Here is a 22,674-nt window from a genome sequence, read left to right on the forward strand (position 1 = left end):
TCATACTGTCTAGTACTCCTGCTCCAGTTCTTGAATCTCACCACTGATTCTGTTAACTTTTCATAGTTCCTCACCTTCCTCATGTTCTCACTTCTGTCTTGTCCCTTCTTTGCTTGTATCACATGGTCTGTCACTATGATCACTCCCCAGCATATACCTTCACTTTGTTGATCCTCTCTTCCTGGCAGCTCTGGTTGAAATCCAGCTCTGTGCCTACACCAGGTTGTTGGACATCATTGGAGAAAAAATACGTAGTCATCTTAACTGTTTTCCCTCTAAGTCTCAGACATTAACCTTAAGTAGACTATTTGTGTTGGCTGGAAATCCTCCTATAAGTTCTAGAGTTCTCCAGCATTCCTGTACAACTGTTGCACATCTGTCATTCCACACTTCCCTCCCTAGCCCTCCCTCTCATCTGATAACCTTGTTTGCGTGAAGTACTCATACACTTTGCTTTCCCTCCCTTGACTGGATAAAGACTAGCCTTTCTACTCATCTGCTATATCACATCCCCTTTTGTCTACAAATGGACATTATTCTAGCAGTTCTTTCTTTTCTCACCAGCATCAATTCTTCCTTTTCTACTGGATCATTCTCATCAGCATAAAAACCTACTATAATGTCTCCCATTTCAAAGACAAAGCCTAACTTCCCCCTTAATTCTGCAGCTTCCTCCAACAGAGTCCTGTTTCTCTGCTCCCCTTTATAGGAGTACTTTCAGAAAGAGTGGCCTATTGTTTCTCCTTTTGCACATCACAGTTTTGTTTTGTTTTTTAAGCTCTTTATTGGAATATAATTGCTTTACACTCTTGTACCAGCTTTTGAGGTACACCAAAGTGAATCAGCTGTATTTATACATATATCCCCATGTCCCCTCCCTCCCGCGACTCCCTCCCACCCTCCCTGTCCTGGCCCTCTAAGGCATCACCCATCATCGAGGTGATCTCCCTTTGTTATACAGCAACTTCCCACTAGCTGTCTATTTTACAGTTGGTAGTGTATGTATGTCTGTGCTACTCTTCTCACTTCATCCCAGCTTCCCCTTCGCCCCCCACTCCCCTCAACCCCGTGTCCTCCCGTCTGTTCTCTGCATCTGCATCCTTATTCTTGCCCTGTCACTGGGTTCATCAGTACCATTTTTTTTTTTTTTTAGATTCCATGTATATGAGTTAACATACAGTATTTGCTTTTCTCTTTCTGGCTTACTTCGCTCTGTATGACAGACTCAGGGTCTGTCCACCTCATTACATATAGCTCCATTTCATTCCTTTTTATGGCTGAGTAATATTCCATTGTATATATATGCCACATCTTCTTTATCCATTCATCTGTTGATGGGCATTTAGGTTCACATCACACTTTCTTTAAAACTTATTCTAGTCAGGCTTTCTACCTCACCACTCTACCTGAGTCTCTCCTGTGACCTTCACGTTATTATACTCAGTGGTTAGCTTTCAGTACTCATGTTAGCCAGCTTTTCAGCAACATTGGACACAGATGAACACTTTTTTCTGCTATATTTAGTTATGAGATATAGCACATATATAGAAAAGTATAAAATATGTATCATTTAAAAAGTAATTATTTTTAAAAAAGTAATTATTTAAAAATTCCATATAATCACCATCCTAGTTAAGAAACAGAACATTGTCAGCTTCTCAGAAGCCGTTTATTTATCCTACACATCGCCTCCCTGCCCCATGAACTGCCTGCCATTCCTGATTTTTGATAATCATTTCCTTGATTTTCTTTAAAGCTTTTCCACCTTTGTGTGCTTTCTTAAATAATTTAGTTTGATATTGCCTGTAACTTTATAGAAATGGAATCATACTGAGTTTACTCTTTCGTGACTGGTGTCTGTCTGTCCACATTGTTTGGGATGCATTCATGTTACTGCATATACTGTAGTTCATCTTATACCTATATAGTGTCCATTATGAATATGCTACAACTCATCCATTGTACTTTTGAAGGACATTAAGATTCTTTTTATTTTTTGGCAGCCACCCACATTGTTGCTGGGAGCCTTCTTATACATGCTTCCTGGAGTATAGATCTAGGAGTTACTGTGGGCCAGTATATGATCTAGGAGGTGCTATATATAGCAATTTATAGTCCCACCAGCAGTGTATGAAAGTTCCTGTTGTTCTATGTCCTCAACAACATTTGGTTATTGTCAGACACTTTTTCTGACATGAAATACTACTTTTCATTTGACTTTTAGATCATTACTCTATCTTGGGTCTTCTGCCCCATTGTCCTTTCCTCAGTTATCTTTGTTTTTCCTCATCTTCCTGATTTCTGAATATTAAAGTGTCCCAGGGTGCAAACCTCAGACTGTCTCTCTTTATTTATACCTATTTAGACTCTTTAGGAGATGTTATCTAGTCTCTGGTCTTGAAGTACCTTCTGTTCGCTGCAGACTCCCAAATGTATGTCTTCACTCTAGACTCCCAGCCCTTGACCTCAGCCCCAGCTATCCAGGTGCCTCCTCTGTGTCTCCACATGGATGTCTAACAGACATGAAGATGTCCCGTCCTTACTCTGCTTCTCATGTGTTTTTTCCATAGTTATCGCCATCCCAGTCATTGGAAACACTGTGCACCGTTGAATCTTCTCTTTCTTTCATCCATATCCAAACCATCAGCAAATCCTGGCTGTTTTACTTTCAGAATGTGTCCAGGATTCAGATATTTGTTTAATTTCTTCACTGCTACCATCCTGGCCTAATAAGCTGTTGTCATCTCTTACCTTGTTATTGCAATATCTTCTCTATCTGGTATTCCTTGCCCCTCTTGTCTGTTCTCAACAAAGCAGCAGTCTTTTTTTGTCTTCTTAACTTTTTATCTATAGTTACAGATTGATAGGAGGTTGCGAAGATAGTACAGAGAGGTCTCATGTACCCTTCACTTGGTTTCTCCCAATGTTTACATCTTAAGCAACTGTAGGAGAATATGGAAACCAAGAAATTGACATTTATACAATGTGTGTATAGGTTTTATGCCATTTTATCACATGTGTAGATTTGTGTAACCACCATGGCAATCAAAACACAGAACTGTTTCATCGCCACAGAGATGTTGCTTATGCCGCCCCTTTATAGTAACACTACTCTTCTTCCCTCAGTCATCCTCAAGCCTTGGAAACCACTAATTTTTCTCCATCTCTGTGATTTTGTTATTTCAAGGATTTTACATCAATGATGTTACCATCATGTGATCTTTTGAGATTCTTGTCCCTCCACTCGGCGTAATGCCCTTGTGCCCTGTCCAAGTTGTCGGCATGTGTCGATAGCTTGCTCCTTTTTGCTGTTAAGTAGGATTCCGTGGCCTTGATGAGCCAGAGTGTGGTTTAACCATGCACCTATTGTAGGACATTTTGTCTGTCTCCAGTTTTGGGCCATTACAAATAAAGGTGCTGTGAACAATCTTGTGTAGGTTTTTGTGAGCAATTCACAAAAAAACAGATTTTTGTGTGTTAGATTAGCTAGCAGTTTTCCTTTGTTGTGATGTTTCATCAAGTTTTGGCTCTGAGGTTATGCAGGCCTTATAAAATAAGCTGGGAAGTGTGCATCCTTCTTTCTCTGTTCCTTGGAAGATTGATGTTATTTCTTCCCTAAATGTTTAGAAGAATTTATCAGTGAAGCCATTTGGTCATGAGGTTTTCTTTGTGGGAAGGTTTTAAATTATGGATCTGAGTTCCTTAATAGGCATCAAACTATCATCATTTTATGAGTTTTGGTAAATTGTGTTTTTCTAGGAATTTGTCCATTTCATCTAAACTTAAAAATAAAGTAGTTTATAAGATCCTACTGTCTTTTTATTGTCTGTAATATTGATGTCCTCTTTTATACATTTTGTACCTCCTTTTTTTCTGATCACTCTCAGTAGAGGTTTATCAGTTTTATTAGTCTTTAAGAAAAAATCAGCTTTTGACTTTGTTGATCATCTCCTGGTATGTACTTGTATTTTATTTCATTGATTTCTGCTCTTATCCTTTGTTTTTCCTCACTACCTTCTTTGGGTTTAATTTGCTGTTCTTTTTAAAATGTTTTGAGATAGACGAATATAGTATTGGTGTTTTTTTTTAAGCCTCTCATGTTATCATATATACTCTTAAGACTGAGTTTTCTGTTATGCCCATATTTATGTGCATTATACTCTTTTTACATTAGTATTTTCATTATCAGTTAGTTAAAACTATTTCTTAATTTTCCCATTATCAGTTTTGACATGAAGGCCATTTAGATGTCATTGCTTAATTTCCAGACAAATGAGGATTTTTTAGTTATCTCTCTGTTTTTGAGATCCCTTATTCTACTGTGATCTGAGAACATGCTTTGTGTGATTGTTTTTACAAATGATTCATACTTCGAAAAGTATGTATATTCTGCAGTTGGTAGAGTCAGAATATTTTTTACGTGTCAGGACACCTGTGTTCATTATGTTGTTCAAATCTTATATATTGTGTGTGTGTGTGTGTGTGTTTCTTAAACTTGTTCTCTTAATTACTGAGAGGGGTATGTCAATTCCCCTCTATTGTGGATTGTCTGTTTCCCCTTGCAGGTCTGCCAGTTTTTAATTTCTGGAATTTTGGCTCTTTTATAGTTTCAGATTTTCTGCCACAAGTTCTTCTTGATGTCTTTTTTTCCCTTTATTTTTGAGCATTCTAATCATTCTTCTTTTTTAAATAAATATATTTATTTATTTATTGGCTGCATTGGGTCTTTGTTGCTGCACGCAGGCTTTCTCTAGTTGCGGAGAGGGGGCTACTCTTCATTGCAGTGCCCAGGCTTCTCATTGCAGTGGCTTCTCTTGTTGCAGAACACGGGCTCTAGGTGCATGGGCTTCAGTAGTTGTTGCACGTAGGCTCAGTAGTTGTGGTTCACAGGCTCTAGAGCGCAGGCTCAGTAGTTGTGGCGCACGGGCTTAGTTGCTCTGTGGCATGTTGGATCTTCCCGGACCAGGGATCGAAACTGTGTCCCCTGCATTGGCAGGCAGATTCTTAACCACTGCGCCACCAGGGAAGCCCCAATCATTCTTTTTAATAAAGTTTGTTTCTGAAAGAATGCTTCATCATCTGGGTCTCTTTGGGATCTGTTTCTATTTTCTGCTGCTTCTCATGATTCTTGATCACAATATCTTGTCTTCGCACGTACCTGTGTTCTGTTTTTGTTTTGAGTGCTGGAGACTGAAATTAAAAAATTTTGGAGGGAATTTAACGCCTCAGAGTAATGCTGTAGTCCTTCAAGGAGGGTGTGTATTTATTTCTGGGAGACGGTTAGTGGACTTGGCACTCTGGACCATCTTAACGCAATCAGGGATTAAGGTAATTTGAAGCTGGGCTTCAGTCCTTGGGAGATCTGGACTATTTCCACATCATTTACTTCTGGCATATGGCATTGCAGAGGCCCAGCTCACAGCATGGGGAATTCACCAGGCCTTCCCCTTGAGAGGTCCTTAAACTTCAGTTTTTGGCCCTTGAGACCTTGGTGCCTCTTAAAAGTACTCTATTCAGTTCTTAGTGGCTTCTTCTGGATGTGGAAGATACCCCCAGGGGAAATGTGGCCCCTAGTGCAGGGTTTTTTTCTTTCTCAGATCTTGACTCCATAATTCTTTATTGCCCAGGAACAGATATTTATTCTACATTTAGTCCAGCTTTTCCAATTGCTCTCATCTATTTCATTTGATTTACTTTCTTGTACTAGAATTGGAACTTCTATATTTTGCATAAGTTCCTCTGGTGGATTATGGTGGCTAAGGTTGAGAACGACTGCCGCTGCTCATCTCCTGCTCCCGTCCCATCCTTGTTCACGCCACTCTAACCACTCAGGCCTTTATGCTGTTTCTTAGCATGTTCCTGCCTTAAGACCTTTGTCCTTGATGTTCTCTTTTCCTGGGGCTCTCTCTCTAAATAGCTGCATAGCTTACTCTTTTACTTTCTTTAGGTCTTCATCAGAAAGTTACGTCATCTATAAGTGATACCTTTCTGACCTTTCTGATGAGCACCACGTGTAAAAAAAAAAAAAGTAACACAACGTCCTCCTTAAGCCTCTTATTTTTCTCCATTGTGCTCGGGACCATATAACACGTTGGGCCTAGTCTCCAGCAGCAGATACACACTCTCTAAGAACAGGGACATTGTTTTGTTCTCTGTTATATATAAAGTCCAGCACCCAAAATTATCCTGAACGTAGTAGAAATGCTCTATTAATATTTGTTGCTGAATGAGTACATGGATGAAGTTGTAATGAGGATGATGAAAGTACAGGCTTCATAGGGTGCTTGTGAAGCTTAAATAAATTAATTCATATAAGGTATTAAGAACAGTGCCAGGCAGGACTTCCTAGGTGGTGCAGTGGTTAAGTCTGCCTGCCAGTGCAGGGGACACGGGTTCGATCCCTGTGCCAGGAAGATACCACATGATGCGGAGCAACTAAGCCTGTGCACCACAACTATTGAGCCTGTGCTCTAGAGCCCATGAGCCACAACTATTGAGCCCATGTGCTGCAACTACTGAAGCCTATGCGCCTAGAGCCCATGCTCCACAACAAGAGAGTCCGCCACAATGAGGAGCCCATGCACCACAGCGAAGAGTAGCCCTGGCTTGCCATAACTAGAGAAAGCCTGTATGCAGTAACACAACCAATAAAATAAATAAATAAATAAAAATTAATAAATAAATTTATTTTAAAAGAAAGTGCCAGGCATATAGTAAGCCCTCACCTACTGTTTTAAAAAATTGTTGCCTCTGAAGTGATCACTTCTTGTTTCTAGATATTGTAGATGTTGAAAATGACTTGCTTCTTTTGTAAAGCAAGCCTATCCCTCCCAACCCCCCCAATTACTGTTATGATTAGCTCCAGATTTTACAGCCCTTATCCAATGGCAGGGATGGTAGAATGAACCTTAATCCATGCAACTCTATTCGTGTAGCTGGAGGATTTAGAAAATAGATCTGTACATTTAAGCCTGCTAGTGAATTCCAGGCAACCAGGGAGCAGCTTTTAATGTAACTTAATGAGTGGGAGAGTGATTGAATAGACATTGTTCCTTTTTAACTTTATCTCTTAAAGACTGCATTCTGGGAGACTGGCATACTCACAGTTTTATGTAATGCAAATGAAATACAATACTAAGCAGATATAAGCAGATATTGCCTTCTGTTGAAGAGAGAACATCAAGATTGATTGACCTGAGTGGTAAGTATTGACTCAAGCAAATGCTGAAGTCAGTGTTTACCCCAAGGGACAATAAATCTTGATGATCAGAGAATATGTAGTTAATCTCAGTGTTATTACAAGATTGCACTAAGAAGTATCTGGAAATCTTATGGCATGACTCTTTTGAGCATAACTTTCCTGTAGGAAAAACCCAACAACCAGCTTTTAAGTTGAAGACACAGAGAGTTCTCTAAAGTTCTTGGACAGGTTGATGAGCTTTTCTCTGATTGTTTTTATCTTGGACAGCAAAGCTCCTGCCTTATGTCTTGACAGCGTTATTAACTTAGCTGCTTTATCTAAGAGATTGATTAATATTAGTTTAGTTAGTTTCTGTTCCATACCCATTATGTTGTTTCTAAGTCTTATGTTAGATATTTTGGAAGATATAAGACAGGGAGAAAATATCTTTGACCTTCAGAGAGCACTAAGGAAATGCGAGGTCTCTGTATATGAAATAGGCAGTGACACAAGACTATGTATGACAGTTTATATTTCTGATACCATAGACCCTCTTTTAGGGAAAGTTGAGATGAGAGAGAGAAGCTGAAGAAAACTTCATGGAGAAGATGAACTGTAAATAAAATCTTGAATAGGAATTTGATGAAGCAGTGAGAATATTTTGTAGTATGAGAAATAATTAAATGTCCATAAACGTAAGATTTAACACGTGGACTTTAAAAATTTATAGTATAATAAATGTTAACTTATAGAAATATTTGAAAAGACATAAGTGAAAAGAAATCTTACTGCCAGAGATAAGCACTTTTAACATTTTGATACATATCTTTCCAGACTTTTTTCTGTTTATGCATATAAAGATGTGAATATATGCATAAATATTTGTATGTGTATATGTGAATAAATGGGAAAGTAAATATTTATAAAAAGGGATAGTATTGTTTCATAAAGATTCACTTAAAAGTTTTTGCTGTTTCAAGATTATAAATATTTAATTGATCAGTGAAAGGGTCTTATGGTCCTTGTGATTCCTGAGATTTTTCCTTCCTGAACACACTAGGTACATTTGGTATAGTAAGTAGATTCATTGTTTTGACTGATAATGAATCTCTTATAATTTTTTAGGTGCTGGGTCTTCGGCTCTGAAGAGGCCATTTGAAGATGGATTAGGGGATGATAAAGATCCCAATAAGAAGATGAAACGAAACTTAAGGAAAAGTGTGTACAATCTTTATTCTTATATATGTCAACTAGAAAGGATTTATGTCTCAGGAAAATAAAAAAAAATTAAAATGTGAAGAATTTGATTGAATTGCAGTTTTCAGAAACTGATTGAATAACTTTTGTTTCCAGATATCATTTGCTTAAGATATATTAACATGCACAAACTAAAGTTAATGTATAGCTATGGATATAAAGTATGCATATTACTTTTACAATGATGTTAGCATAGTTATTTAAGCAGTAATTTTAGAATTACTTATGAAGTTAATTTATACATGCATTTTGAAATTCTTACTTTTTTAAAACCTGAATTTATAGTGGTCACTAGGAACCTACAGAAACATAGTTTAAAGCAAAATGGTTTAACTTCTGATCTTATTCCTCTTTCTCTTATAGTTCTGGATAGTAAAGCAATAGACCTTATGAATGCCCTAATGAGGCTAAATCAGATCAGGCCTGGGCTTCAATATAAGCTCTTATCTCAGTCTGGCCCTGTCCATGCCCCAGTCTTCACAATGTCTGTAGATGTGGATGGTACAACATATGAAGCCTCAGGACCATCCAAGAAAACAGCAAAACTTCACGTAGCAGTGAAGGTACAGTAGTTCTTTTACTTATCAGTGCTTTGTTATTTTACATTGTAAATAAAGTGCTTGTTTATCTACAGTAAATCAACAGAATTTTTCAAGATTTTAATGACAGCATACAGACTTTTCTCACCTCTGGGTCACAAAACTTCTTTTTTGGTTATAAAATAATACATGTTGATTGTACAAAATTTGAAAACACAAAAAAAGTAAATAAAAACTGTCAGTTGCTTATCTCTGAGGCAGTTCATTAATATTTGTATATAGTATATACTTCCAGTCTTTTCCTGTTTGTTTCTTTTTTTAGGTTGAGCTCACAGTGTATATGTAGTTTTATCCTCTGATTTTTTTTTTTTCATTTCACATGTCATCAGCATTTTCCTGTGTTATTAAATCGTCATAAATAATTTTTAATGGCTGAATGATGAACAGATATAGATGTACTATTGTTTGTTTAAACATTCCCCTATCATTGGATATTTTGCTCTTTGCAGGTTTTTTCTGTCATAAATAAATTTAATGATTTTTTTTGCATGTAGTAACTTTTCTGTATTTCAGAATATTTCTGTAGAGAATAGGGTCCAGGATTGAACCAGTCAATTATGCATATAGGTTTGTAGAAAATTCCTAAATATTGGAATCGCTCCATGAGTGTATTTGATCTCTTGCAGAGAAATGCGAAAATGTCAAAGATCATATAGATGGAAGATCACTTTTCACTTAAGAAAAATTCTGTTATATAAGATGTAATTGGTCCTTTTTCATAATCATTCTAGTTTGCAAGTATTATTAATATAGATGCAAATATTATCTTAGATGTTAAGAATATAGCAGTGACGAAAATAATGTCCTTGCCCTACTGGAGCTTGCAGTCTAGTGAGGATAGGATGGGGAAAAAGACAACGGATATACAAATGGGTCAATTATTTGTCAGGTAGTAATAAGCACAGTGCAGAAAAGTAATAACTAAGCTGTAAAATTATAGAACAGTATGTTATGTTGTTTACAGAAGGGGTACTTTTTAAGTATGTTGAAATAGTGTGAATTTAAAATGAGGCAGAAAAAGAAAACTAAGAATGAGGGAAAAAGCGAATTTAGGAATAAGGCTAAAAATACAGTTTAATAACTTAGCTGTAAGTATGCTGAGAATGAGTCACAGATTTGGATATAAGTTCTTTAGCATCTGACGCAGAAAGCTTGTGAAATATCAATATCAGTGTCAAATCGCTGTCTGTGACGCAAGAATGGATGGTTGATTATGAGAGTCAGAGTTGTTTTGGTGTAAAGGTCAGCTGTAAAGGAATAGAAGGGATATCATGAAGCAGTGATGCCCTTCAAAGGCATCTCTGATGCAGTGACAAGTCTGTGGGTTGTTTCTTATAATAACCTTTAATAAGAGCTGGCAGCCTCATAGCAGGTTTCAGTTAGTCAAGTTTGGGGAAGTTAGTAGAGTGGCAGATTTTGCAATATGACAAGATTAAGATGCTATTTGTTCTCATAATAACCATTAATATTTTGGTATGTATTTTCCTAAGCCTTTTGTTTTTAAACTTGCAGCTCCAAAATCCAAAAATACTGAATATGAAAAATATTTCCCTAAGTTTGATGCACACTCACTTGATGAGAAAACTTAGCTTGAACTGATGTAGGGAAATTTTGTCTTTATTATTCCATTTAGTGTGAATATTTTATGTTTCTTAGCACAAACATGGGGTAGCACCTGAGAACTCACTGGGGATTTGGAAAGTATATGGTAACTGTATTGTTATCAGCTTTCTAAACTCTGAAACATTATGAATTCTCAAAACAGTCTGGCCCCAAGGGTTTCAGATAAGGAATGGTGGGACCTACATACTGTTTATACAAAATATATATTTAAAATAGGATCATGGTTTTCTTGTTCATCTAAAAATATATTATGAGGGTTTTTTTTTCTTTATAGTTACCACAAAGATTGGTCTAAATTTTAGTGATGGCCTAATTTTTTGTTTTCATCAATCTACCATCATGTAACTAATACATTTAGATTTAGATGTTTCCAGTTGATTGATTTACATGTTTTTGAACTAGTCTGATTATTCTTTATGATACATTCTAGAGATGGAATTACTAGATCAAGAAGGATGCACATTTAAATGATCTACTAATTCATTAAACATGTATTGGGATTCCTATTATATATCAGGCAGATATTGCCAAATTGCTGTCTATGAAGTTTATATCAAGTTATAGATTCTGTTTATAAATGAGTTTGAGAGCACGTTTATATCGAACATGTGTTTGTAAAAGTAGCTCCCACTCGATAAAAATCCTTGCATTCCTTACTCAGTAGCTTACTAGAGGACTGTACCTGCTAAGAACAGAGAATCAGATTTAAACAAAACAAGAAATCCAGTCCTGCCCGAGGAGCCTGGCTGCCCAGCAACACGTACCCTGAAGTGATGAAGATTAGTGGCCAATGTTCCCTTTCCTCCTCTAGTCCTTTTTCCTGACAATCCCTCACAAAGGACATGTTTAAGGACATAATCAGCCATATTCCATGAAAAGAATCTTAGTCATTGTAGGGAAATGGTCAGCTGAAGGGGACAAGGGGTGAAGCCCCTCTGTAGAGGTTCTGGAGCCATCAGTGCTCTCCTGTACAGAAGCCACGGGTATGAGTTTCTCCTGAGTGGAGAGCCATGGGGGAGGGTGTGTTTCATGTTTTCACTCTTGGCCCCCTTGTCTTTGAGGGTGTCAACTTTCTCAGCCTCAGCCCCGACCCAGGAGAAAACAGGCATAGTTACCCTAGATTTTCCAGTCACCTTTTTTCCAGGAATCATCTTGAGATTTTTCAGCTTAATTGATGGGTTTATTAGGTTTGATTTGTTTGCCAGACATTTGGAAGTCACTTTTCTTTGGTATACCAGTTTTTGTGGCCTTAATATTGATTCCAAACAAACTGGTTCAGGAGATCTAAAAACTCCATACTTTTTTCTTTTTCTTTTTGTAGCATATGCTACTTAATAATCTTAGAATATGTGTTCATAGAAAAAATGACTTAATTTGAAAATTTTTTGTTGTGCTGTATTGCAGGTACACTTGCAATATCCTTTGAGATTATCCATCAGTTATATAAAATATTTATAAATGTATTGAAATATGTTGCTACAAAAACAATAAATGAATCTGATATGTGAGAAAAGGGCAGAGAGAAGTGGTGTTAAATAATTCACATTAGACTGTTTTAACTGTATTAAACTGGGAAACTGCATATCTTTAGTTTTTATTGGTGTAAACAAATCAAATTTCTTTGGGACTCTTGGCTTTTGACTTGTAGCCTGTGTTAGCCTGGTGTTAACACAACTCCAGACTGAGAATTGTTCTTTCAGAGATATGATTTCTCAGGGAGAGCATATTCGCAGGACTCAGGCAGTGGAGAAGGTGTTTTCTTTATGAATATTGACAAGGATATAACCAAATGATGTTAGTGTACTTAGTGTAAAGTACTACCTGAGTACTTTTAGAACTTATGATATTAAAAAAGTATTCTTGGCCTTACTCCCAATGAATACAAGGAATTTATTTATGATTTGAAATGTTGAATAGAATGCCAGGTTCTCCATATGGATTGGGAGAATTAATTTCAAGTTCTCTTGGTACAGAATTCTGCTTCTGTCCATTTTTTTGTTTAGAGTAATATCGTTTATGTTGGCAGAATCCTTTGTTACAGGATGCCATTGTTTATAAAGGCTAGACTGTTTGGCTTCCCATTTGTGTGGCAACCGTAACAGTTTTTTGAGATACCTATTAGGTATAGTTGGAATTATAAATTTATAGAAATATGCCATTGCTTTTATACTCCTGCAACTTAAAACATTCGTCGAAAGCTGAAACAAATACAAGGATCTTTAGGAACCTAGCTCTGGTACAGACCTTTAAGTCAGTAACTGAAAATGCTATGTCAACCTGTTTGAAAGAGTCTTATAAAAATGCTAGTGAACATATTCTTTTTTTTTTAAGCTCTTTATTGGAATATAATTGCTTTACACTGTTGTGCCAGTTTTTTCTGTACAACAAAGTGAATCATCTGTATTTATACATATATCCCCATATCCCCTCCCTCCCTCGACTCCCTCCCACCTTCCCTATCCCAGCCCTGTAAGTCATCACCCATCATCGAATTGATGTCCCTGTGTTATGCAGCAGCTTCCCACTAGCTATCGAACATTTTCTTTTGCAGACATCTAAAAAGCAGTTTAACCTGGAAAGAGGTATTAAAAGGTATGCAAACACACGCGTGCACGCGTGCACACGCACACACACACACACACACACTGTTTTGAAAATTGTATTTTAAAAAAGGTGAGGAATGCCAGGCATGAATGGAAATACAAGAAGAGTGAACACTGGGGGAAGCAGAAAGTACCCAGGCCTTGAGAGGCAGGGATGGAGGTACAAACCTAAACCTGCTCCTGGTTCACTTGGTGGTTGAGAATAAACCCAGAGACTGAATCGTTTCTTTCAAGTCACAATTATGGTTTAAGTTGAAAGCCAAAGGGATGGATAGTAGAAAGGTTCAGATGTAATTTTGTAATTAACAGGCAGATTGGCTCCAAGGTAAAGAAAATGTCTTGATTTCCTTTCTGTGCTAATTTCCCGTATTGGATTGAGTCATAGAACTGAGAGATCAATTAATCAGCCTTCCTGTTTTGCCAATTGGAAAACTGAGGACCAGAAGAGAAATAAAGGGCTAGACCATCAGGTATTTTCCTTTCTAGCCCAGTGTACTTTTGATAGTGTGTGATTTCACTTTCCCCCTCACCTTATTGGTTGGGGGGAAAATAACTTGGCTATTTTGTTTCTCTACCTCTCATCTCCAAATTAAATGAACCCAGAGTAGCCTCAGGTTTGCATTTCTGTTATCCGTTATATAAACCTAATTACTCTGAGGTGGTTTCCCCCATTTTCCATGGTGACACCCTGATAGGTAAAACTTTTTTAACCAAGGATTTATAGATTTAGCACCATCTTTCTCTTCCTGCAAGTTGTTTCATGGATTCAAATGTTGTGGGTTTGAAACTGTTGTTCTCAACATTTCATCTCTTCTCTGTGGTGTCTGGTGTTTGAATAAAACTGAATCTTAATGTAATTGTACAGGTGCTGCAGGCAATGGGATACCCAACGGGCTTTGATGCAGATATTGAATGTATGAGTTCCGATGAAAAATCAGATAATGAAGGCAAAAATGAAACAGTGTCTTCAAACTCAAGCAATAATACTGGAAATTCTACAACTGAAACCTCCGGTACCTTAGAGGTATACTTGTGCATTTTTTTCCTTAGAAAAAAAAGTAATGTATGTTCATTGTCAAAAATTTGAGAGGTATGGAGAAGTATAAATGAGAAAATCAAAAGCATATACAAGTGTATGTATTTCAGAGGCAGCCATTATTAATATTTTGGTTTATTTCTATCCAGCCTTTTTTCTATGAGTATTTTTATGAAAGCAATCATATATTCAGTTTTACATCTTATTTTTTCACTTACTCTAAAAATATCTGTAAACATAACTGTATACTGCATAACACATGGATGTATCCTAATTTTTTATTTATTTTTATTTTTATTTATTATTTTTTGGGGGGTACATCAAGTTCAGTCATCTGTTTTTATACACATATCCCCGTATTCCCTCCCTCCCTCGACTCCCACCCCACCCTCCCTCGAGTCCCCCCCACCCTCCCCGTCCCACTCCTCTAAGGCATCGTCCATCCTCGAGTTGAACTCCCTTTGTTATACAACTTCCCACTGGCTATCTATTTTACAGTTGGTAGTATATATATGTTTGTGCTACTCTCTCGCTTCATCTCAGCTTCCCCTTCACCCCCCGCCCCACCAAACCTCGAGTTCTCCAGTCCATTCTCTGCATCTGTGTCCTTATTCTTGTCTTGTCACTGAGTTCATCAGTACCATTTTTAGATTCCGTATATGTGAGTTAGCATACAATATTTGTCTTTCTCTTTCTGACTTCCTTCACTCTGTATGACAGACTCTAGGTCTATCCACCTCATTACATATAGCTCCATCTCATCCCTTTTTATAGCTGAGTAATAGTCCATTGTATATATATGCCACATCTTCTTTATCCATTCATTTGTTGATGGGCATTTCGGTTGCTTCCATGTCCTCCTGGCTATTGTAAATAGTGCTGCAATAAACATTATGGTACATGTTTCTTTTGGGATTATGGTTTTCTTTGGGTATATGCCCAGTAGTGGGATTACTGGATCATATGGTACTTCTGTTTGTAGTTTTTTAAGGAACCTCCAAATTGTTTTCCATAGTGGCTGTACCAACTTACATTCCCACCAACAGTGCAGGAGAGTTCCCTTTTCTCCACACCCTCTCCAACATTTGTTGTTTCCAGATTTTGTGATAATGGCCATTCTGATCGGTGTGAGGTGATACCTCATTGTGGCTTTGACTTGCATTTCTCTGATGATTAGTGATGTTGAGCATCTTTTCATGTGTTTGTTGGCCATCTGTATGTCTTCTTTGGAGAAATGTCTATTTAGGTCTTCTGCCCATTTGTGGATTGGGTTATTTGCTTTTTTGGTGTGAAGCTGCATGAGCTGCTTATATATTTTGGAGGTTAATCCTTTGTCCGTTGTTTCGTAGGCAACTATATTTTCCCATTCTGAGGGTTGCCTTCTTGTCTTGTTTATGGTTTCTTTCGCTGTGCAAAAGCTTTTAAGTTTCATGAGGTCCCATTTGTTTATTCTTAATTTGATTTCCATGATTCTAGGAGGTGGGTCAAAAAGGATGTTGCTTTGATGTATGTCATAGAGTGTTCTGCCTATGTTTTCCTCTAGGAGTTCTATAGTGTCTGGCCTTACATGTAGGTCTTGAATCCATTTGGAATTTCTTTTTGTGTATGGTGTTAGGAAGTGTTCTAATTTCATTCTTTTACATGTAGCTGTCCAATTTTCCCAGCACCACTTATTGAAGAGGCTGTCTTTTTTCCATTGTATTTTCGTGCCTCCTTTGTCAAAGATAAGGTGCCCATATGGTGTTTGGGCTTACTTCTGAGTTCTCTATTCTATTCCGTTGGTCTTCCTTTCTGTTTTTGTGCCAGTACCATACTGTCTTGATCACTGTGGCCTTGTAGTATAGTTTGAAGTCAGGAAGCCTGATTCCACCAACTCCATTTTTCCTTCTCAAGATTGCTTTGGCTATTCGGGGTCTTTTGCGTTTCCATACAAATCGTAAGATTTCTTGCTCTAGTTCTGTGAAAAATGCCATTGGTAATTTGATCGGGATTGCATTGAATCTGTAAATTGCTTTGGGTAGTACAGTCATTTTCACGATGTGGATTCTTCCAATCCAGGAACATGGTATGTCCCTCCATCTGTGTCGTCTTTGATTTCTTTCATCAGTGTCTTAAAGTTTTCTGCATACAGATCTTTTTGCCTCCTTAGGCAGGTTTATTCCTAGATATTTTATTCTTTTTGTTGCAATGGTGAATGGGAGAGTTTTCTTAATTTCTCTTTCTGCTCTTCCTTTGTTAGTGTATAGGAATGCAGGAGATTTCTGTGCATTAATTTTGTATCTTGCTACTTTACTAAACTCATCAATTAGTGCTAGCAGTTTTCTGGTAGAGTCTTTCGGGTTTTCTATATATAATATCATGTCATCTGCAAAGAGTGACAATTTTACTTCTTTTCCAATTTGGATTCCTTTTATTTCTTTTTCTTCTCTGATTGCTGTGGCTAAAACTTCCAAAACTGTGTTGAATAATAATGGTGAGGGTGGACACCCTTGTCTTGTTCCTGTTCTTAGAGGGAATTCTTTCAGTTTTTCCCCATTGAGAACGATGTTGGGTTTTGGTTTCTCATATATGGCTTTTATTATGTTGAGGTAATTTCCTTCTATGGATGTATCCTAATTTAACTAGCATTTCTCTTTTGCTGGCCATAGGAGTTGCTTCCAGCATTTCACAATTATAATGTATCAAGAATGTCAACAATAACTGAAGAATGAAAAACAAAAAGATCTAGGAAATTCCCTGGCTGCCCAGTGGTTAGGACCCCATGCTTCCACTGTAGGGGGCCCGGGTTCAATCACATTTTGGGGAATGGAGATCCCACAAGCTGCTCAGCTATGAATGAATGAATGAATGAATATGTGTGTGTATGTATGTATGTTTGTAAACTTAAAAGAAAAAAAGATCTAATGGGGGAAATTTAGGATTATTCAAAATTTGTGCTAACCTTTGGGGGTCAGTGGGGTCATCATTGAGTTGGTCCAGCCCTAAAGAGGGCATAGCCTGATTTAGTATGTTCCTCAGACTCTTGAGTAAGTCCTGCCCCATGACCTATTGTCACAGATAATAGAATGAGACAAAAACCCAAGTACTGAGTTTACACAGCTTATTTGGGAATTCATGGGCCCTTGCTTATTGCATTCTACATGAGAAAAATTGGCTTTAAAGTAACAGCAAGAGCTTACATTAAATTTTTAAAAATGTGTCATTTGTAAGAATGAGTATTTATCAAGGACTTAGTGGACTGTAATTTTTTTCCCCTTTTAGTTACCTGCTTACTGCTAGATGCTGCAGAAATTGTGTCCAGAGCCTTAAGATGTTCTCAGGAGAGAAGGGCAAAAGATGCGCTCATAATTATGATGTAATGTGACAAGCACCGTGATTGCAAAATGAATAGAATAGTGTAAAATCGCAAAGGGGGATGTGATCAAAAAGCACACACACGTAAAGTCAAAAGGAGTAAAATGTGAGCTTGGTTTGAGATGATGAGTAGGATTTTGCTATGTGGAGAAGAGGTGGAAAGAAGGCATTCTGGGCCAGGTGGTGTAATACTTGGAGTTGTGAAAGTAAATGTTCGAGAAGTACGAGGTGGGCCTGTGTGGAGAGAACTGATGGGGCTGAGCCCTGTGAAAGCCGTGCCTGACTCCTTATGTGATGTTGTGGAGTATAGAAGACATGGCACCTGGCTTTGGAGAGGACCAATCACTCATGAGTGGTTGTCATAGGCAGGCCAGGATGGTTTGCTGGCAGTGTTATAAAGACTAAGAGGAAAAGAACTCATAAATTATGAGGTTCAGACTGTTAAGTTCAAAGGAAATTAAGAGAGCAGTGTGGGCTGAACTAATAGCAGTTATGAGAGTATATGGAGGTTCTGGTAGTGAATCCATCTCTGCTTTGCTTCTATATAATGTAGTAGTGGGGAGGGGAGAAAGCCCTTATTCTTCATTTAAAATAGTAATAATTGATTAGAAATGCAAATATTTTTGTCTTGACTCATTTTTATAAAAGTGATTTCAGATTTGGAAAGCAGAGAGTTGATTGTCATAGAATAGTTTCAGGAATTACTCATTACCTTTTAAAGATGGAGACCAGAAATTTTCCTTGAAATTTAAAAAATGTAGATTATTAAAAGCTCTTCAAGAAATGATGTTTATTGCAAAAGACCCAGGAATGTTTAATAACATTGTCTTTAAAAATTGTTCAGTGTTTCACTTTTATAGCATCAACCACTTACTAAATCAGTAGAGTATTTTAAGAGAATCTTGCTGTCCATTAGCTTTATATACATTAAAATCCTATTGTATGTAATAATTCATTTTTGTTCAGCATTTCTTGAGCAATTACTGAAGCAGAATTACAGACATGATCTCTAACCTCAGAAAGTGCTCAGTCATTGGATCTTTCTAAAATTATAGCTTTGTGATATTTTGTGGGTTGTTTTATTTTTGGTGCTAGCCTCTCTTCTCATTTGAGCCTTGCCACTCTTACATGAATTACTTTTCTTCCTCACCTCTAGCGTTATCCTTATGTCTGTTCTTTCCACCACTCCTAGAGCAGTTTCCTAATCTAATCATGAGTTTGCCCAGATTTAAACCTTTCAGTGGCTCCCCATGTCCAGGATAAAGTCGAAGCTCATTTGCATGGCATTTGCAGTCCTTTATGATTCAGCTCCATCAAGGGTGTTTCTAATCTGGTTCTGTCTTCCTCTCCTCACTCCCTCAATACAGCCGAACGGAACTTCTTGCCATTTCCCAAACGTTCTTTCCTTCTCTTGGGCCTTTGCATGGCTGTTTCTTCTGTCCAGGATGCCCTTCTCCTTCGTTTCCTCCTTATTGTGGTCTGGTACTTCCTAAGGTCAGGTTTGCGTGTCACTTCCAGGAAAACTATCCTGTTTGCCATAGAAAATGATTCCTCGTACTGTGTTTACATAACATACATCTGCTCTATAATGTACACTGTTTTACAGTGATTAGATCAATACCTCCTACGATAGTCTGGCTCCTTGAGGGCAGGGAATGACTGCTTTTATTATTTTTAAATTTCAGAATTCACATTCTGGAGCCTACTGTTTTTACGGTAGGTGTGCGTAAATCTCTAAGAGAGACTGAGAGGTGTGTAGGCACATTTTCTTTCCATCTTCCAAATTGAGAGTTATTTCTTCCTAATCCTAAAGATGAAAAACAATGAATGCTCAGGCGTCATGTGAATCTCAGCTGTTCTACCTATGTTGTCAGTCATTTAGAGAATTGTTCTTAGATGGTGAACAGCCAGATCAGACCCTGGAGTGCCATGTGATGGCAAGGCTACCCTGCTCTTGAATACTGATCTATTGAGACAGACCTGCTTCCATGGCAGGCTGGCCAGATGACTTATTGTGATGTTGACTGCTTGTAGATTTTCTGTACCTTTAAAGAAATTTTGTCATTCATATATAGAAGGGGTCATGTGTCCTAGCCCCTGAATGCTTTAAAGTACAACTTTTGAGCCTCTTTTTTTAACAGAGATGTAGTATAATTGTATTAATAAGAAATCTAACACTCTAAAATCTTACTTGATTGAACCTCCTTTTAGGTAAGAACTCAGGGCCCTATCCTCACAGCAAGTGGCAAAAATCCTGTAATGGAGCTCAATGAAAAAAGAAGAGGTCTTAAGTATGAACTCATCTCGGAGACTGGTGGAAGCCATGACAAACGCTTTGTAATGGAGGTGTGTACCTAGATACAAGCCAACCTTATTTTCCCCTCAATGACATAGGATATCCTGAGCTTATGTATAAAAAAAGCTTTAGACTGAGTCAATTTTTATGGCACTATTTGACTTTTGGTGTTTTCTGTGTTGTGATGCATTTAAATTAAAACTACGTAGCGAAATTGCATGGGATAATTGCAGAGCGTTGTTCTTGATTTTAGGTAGAAGTAGATGGACAGAAATTCAGAGGTGCAGGTCCAAATAAGAAAGTGGCAAAGGCAAGTGCAGCTTTAGCTGCCCTGGAGAAGCTGTTTTCTGGACCCAATGCAGCAAATAATAAGAAAAAGAAGATCATCCCTCAGGTATGAGATAAGCATTAAACCTTTGAAAGATTATTACCAGAATTAAATTTCCTTTCCCGTTTTTGTGCCACTTTAGGTTTTTCTAAAATTATTTCTTTTTCTTGGACTTGGCAACCTTTTCTTTGGGTTTGATTGTGAATAATAGAAATATGATTAGTGGTTCTCTGTTCTGTGGTCTTTTAGGCAAATTATATATTAAAAAGAGACTATTAGCATTATTTGGCAGCTTTAAGTCACTCTTGACAAGGTAGAGTGTTGAAGCATTGGGACTTTAACGAGATACTAGCGTTTGTTTAGTTTAGGGAAGCTGCCAAGGTTATTTGGGAATTACTCTCCTCAGAGTCTGCAGATGCTCTTCCATTTCCTTTCCAGTTTTGTGCTTTTGCATTATTTATTTTGTGTTTTTCTTTGGTGGTGGTACGGTAGAACTTGACCCTGTGTTGCTTCTGTTCGTTACTGACATTGGAAATGTCAGAGCTTCTGAAGGCCCAGGATTGTAGCAAGGATCGCAGTAAAAAAAGGTGGCCTCCTGATTGCATACTTTTGAATAACAGATTCTTCCATCCGTTCATTTTTGTATTCAAAAATATTTTCTAGACATGTACCATGTGCATGATTGTGAGGGAAAAAGAGACACATAACTAAGTATCAGACACATGCTCACCCTCTTGGTGAATACTGGTATAATAATGTCTGAACATATTCTGCTATAGGAACATGTCAAGTAAAAATGCTTAGACTAATAGAAGGAAATTTAGATTATTTAAGATTCTGTGTTAAATATGCTTATTCAAAGTCCATTAAGAGGGTAGAATAGATCTCATCTTATAGATGAGGAAAAGAGGCTTGAACGCATTAAGATACTGATTGTGGTAACAGAGCTAATTGAGGGTAAAGGTTTTCTTTGAAACCTGGTTCTTCTCCTTCCAAAGACCATGGGTATGCTCCTATTGTATAGTGTGTCCATCTTAGAGATTTGTGTTCATTGAAGTTTCTTGTATTTACTGTAATAAACAACTGCTTATATTCTAGTATTCAGAATAGAAACAAAGTAAATGAACTTTTCCTGAGATGAAATACAAATAAAGCATTTAAATTGCAGTGGTGTACATGTAGAGAGAGGATAAATGGGTTTTCTTTTTCTAAAGTCTTCTAGAATGTTCTAAATTAGTAGAAAGATAATTGTTACTTTGTTTTGGTGTGTTTATCTCATGCGTTACATCTTGTATATGGTCAGTTAATTTTAGTGTTTAAAAAGTCTGTGCAGGTACTTATTAGGTAGTTAGGTTTGGTTCTAGGAGACATGAGCTTGATTTGTGTGGTCACTCTGCTGCTTGCCAGGTCACTGCTTCCTGACTACATTTGACTAAAGCTGTGTTTTTTTTTTGCTTTGTTTTTGTTTATTTTTTTAAAAAGACGTCTGCACGAAGTTCACTCATTTTAAGGAATTTTCCATACTAAAAGTTATAAAACTCACGTGTTCAATGTGCTTGACAGCCAAGAAGCAGTCTATTTTGGATGTGTGGGTTGGATTTTTCTTTCAGCCAAAAGGAAAAATGGCTGTTCTCTGTGCACAGTACATTCAACCTTGAAACTGTCTTCTACCCAGTCATCCTAGTGGTAGAAGCTACCGTAGGATTTTTCAGTGAGAGGTAAATGTGTGTATGCACTGACTAAGCTGTCTGAGATGCTGTTGACTTGATCATACGATGCTTTCGAGGCTCTGCACCTCTTTCCCTGCAGCTTAGTTATAGCAGGGAGTGTTAGTAGTTTCTTGAGTTTCTTCAGCTTGAGTTTTTGTTGCATCTTTATATTAAAAAGTAAATATAATATTTAAAACTAGATATTTCTTAAAACTTCAGTTTTGTTTTAGCAATCCTATGTACTGTTACTTCTTATGTATTATACTTTTCAGAGTTTTATATCTATTTTCTCAGTTGCTCTTTCTACTCTGAAGTACGGAAAACAAAGTGTGTATCATAATCCTCATTTTACAATTAGTGGGGAGACTCCCATATAGATTATGTGACTTTACCAGAGTCCCATGGCATTTTGGAGCAAGAAGGGACTTCAGAAATGATTGATGCACACACACACACAGCAGAAGAGTTACGTGACCTTCCTGAGACTCAGTTACATAGAGCAGGAACTGGCATCCACATCTTTGGTCTTCCTGTCCTAGTCCTTTTTTTTTTTTTTTTTTAATAAACAAACAGGGACTTCCTAGGTGGCTCAGTGATTAAGAATCTGCCTGCCGATGCAGGGGACACGGGTTTGATCCCTGCCCCAGGAAAGTCCCACATGCCGCGGAGCAATTAAGCCCGTGCGCCAC

The 22,674-nt window shown here is 37.4% G+C and overlaps 1 protein-coding gene across 3 annotated transcripts in view; it reads left to right on the plus strand.

Annotated features, from left to right (window-relative positions):
* Positions 1–22,674, plus strand: part of STRBP (spermatid perinuclear RNA binding protein) — a 155,007-nt gene that overhangs the window by 109,482 nt on the left and 22,851 nt on the right. For all 3 annotated transcript variants that reach the window (XM_057719969.1, XM_057719966.1, XM_057719968.1), the window contains exons 11-15: positions 8,306–8,398; positions 8,801–9,000; positions 14,128–14,286; positions 19,864–19,998; positions 20,202–20,342. In XM_057719969.1, the coding sequence (XP_057575952.1) occupies positions 8,306–8,398; positions 8,801–9,000; positions 14,128–14,286; positions 19,864–19,998; positions 20,202–20,342 (728 nt within the window). The remainder of the gene's footprint in view (positions 1–8,305; positions 8,399–8,800; positions 9,001–14,127; positions 14,287–19,863; positions 19,999–20,201; positions 20,343–22,674) is intronic.

The sequence above is a fragment of the Hippopotamus amphibius genome, chromosome 2 (assembly GCF_030028045.1).
Source record: "Hippopotamus amphibius kiboko isolate mHipAmp2 chromosome 2, mHipAmp2.hap2, whole genome shotgun sequence".
Taxonomy (NCBI): Eukaryota; Metazoa; Chordata; class Mammalia; order Artiodactyla; family Hippopotamidae; genus Hippopotamus; species Hippopotamus amphibius.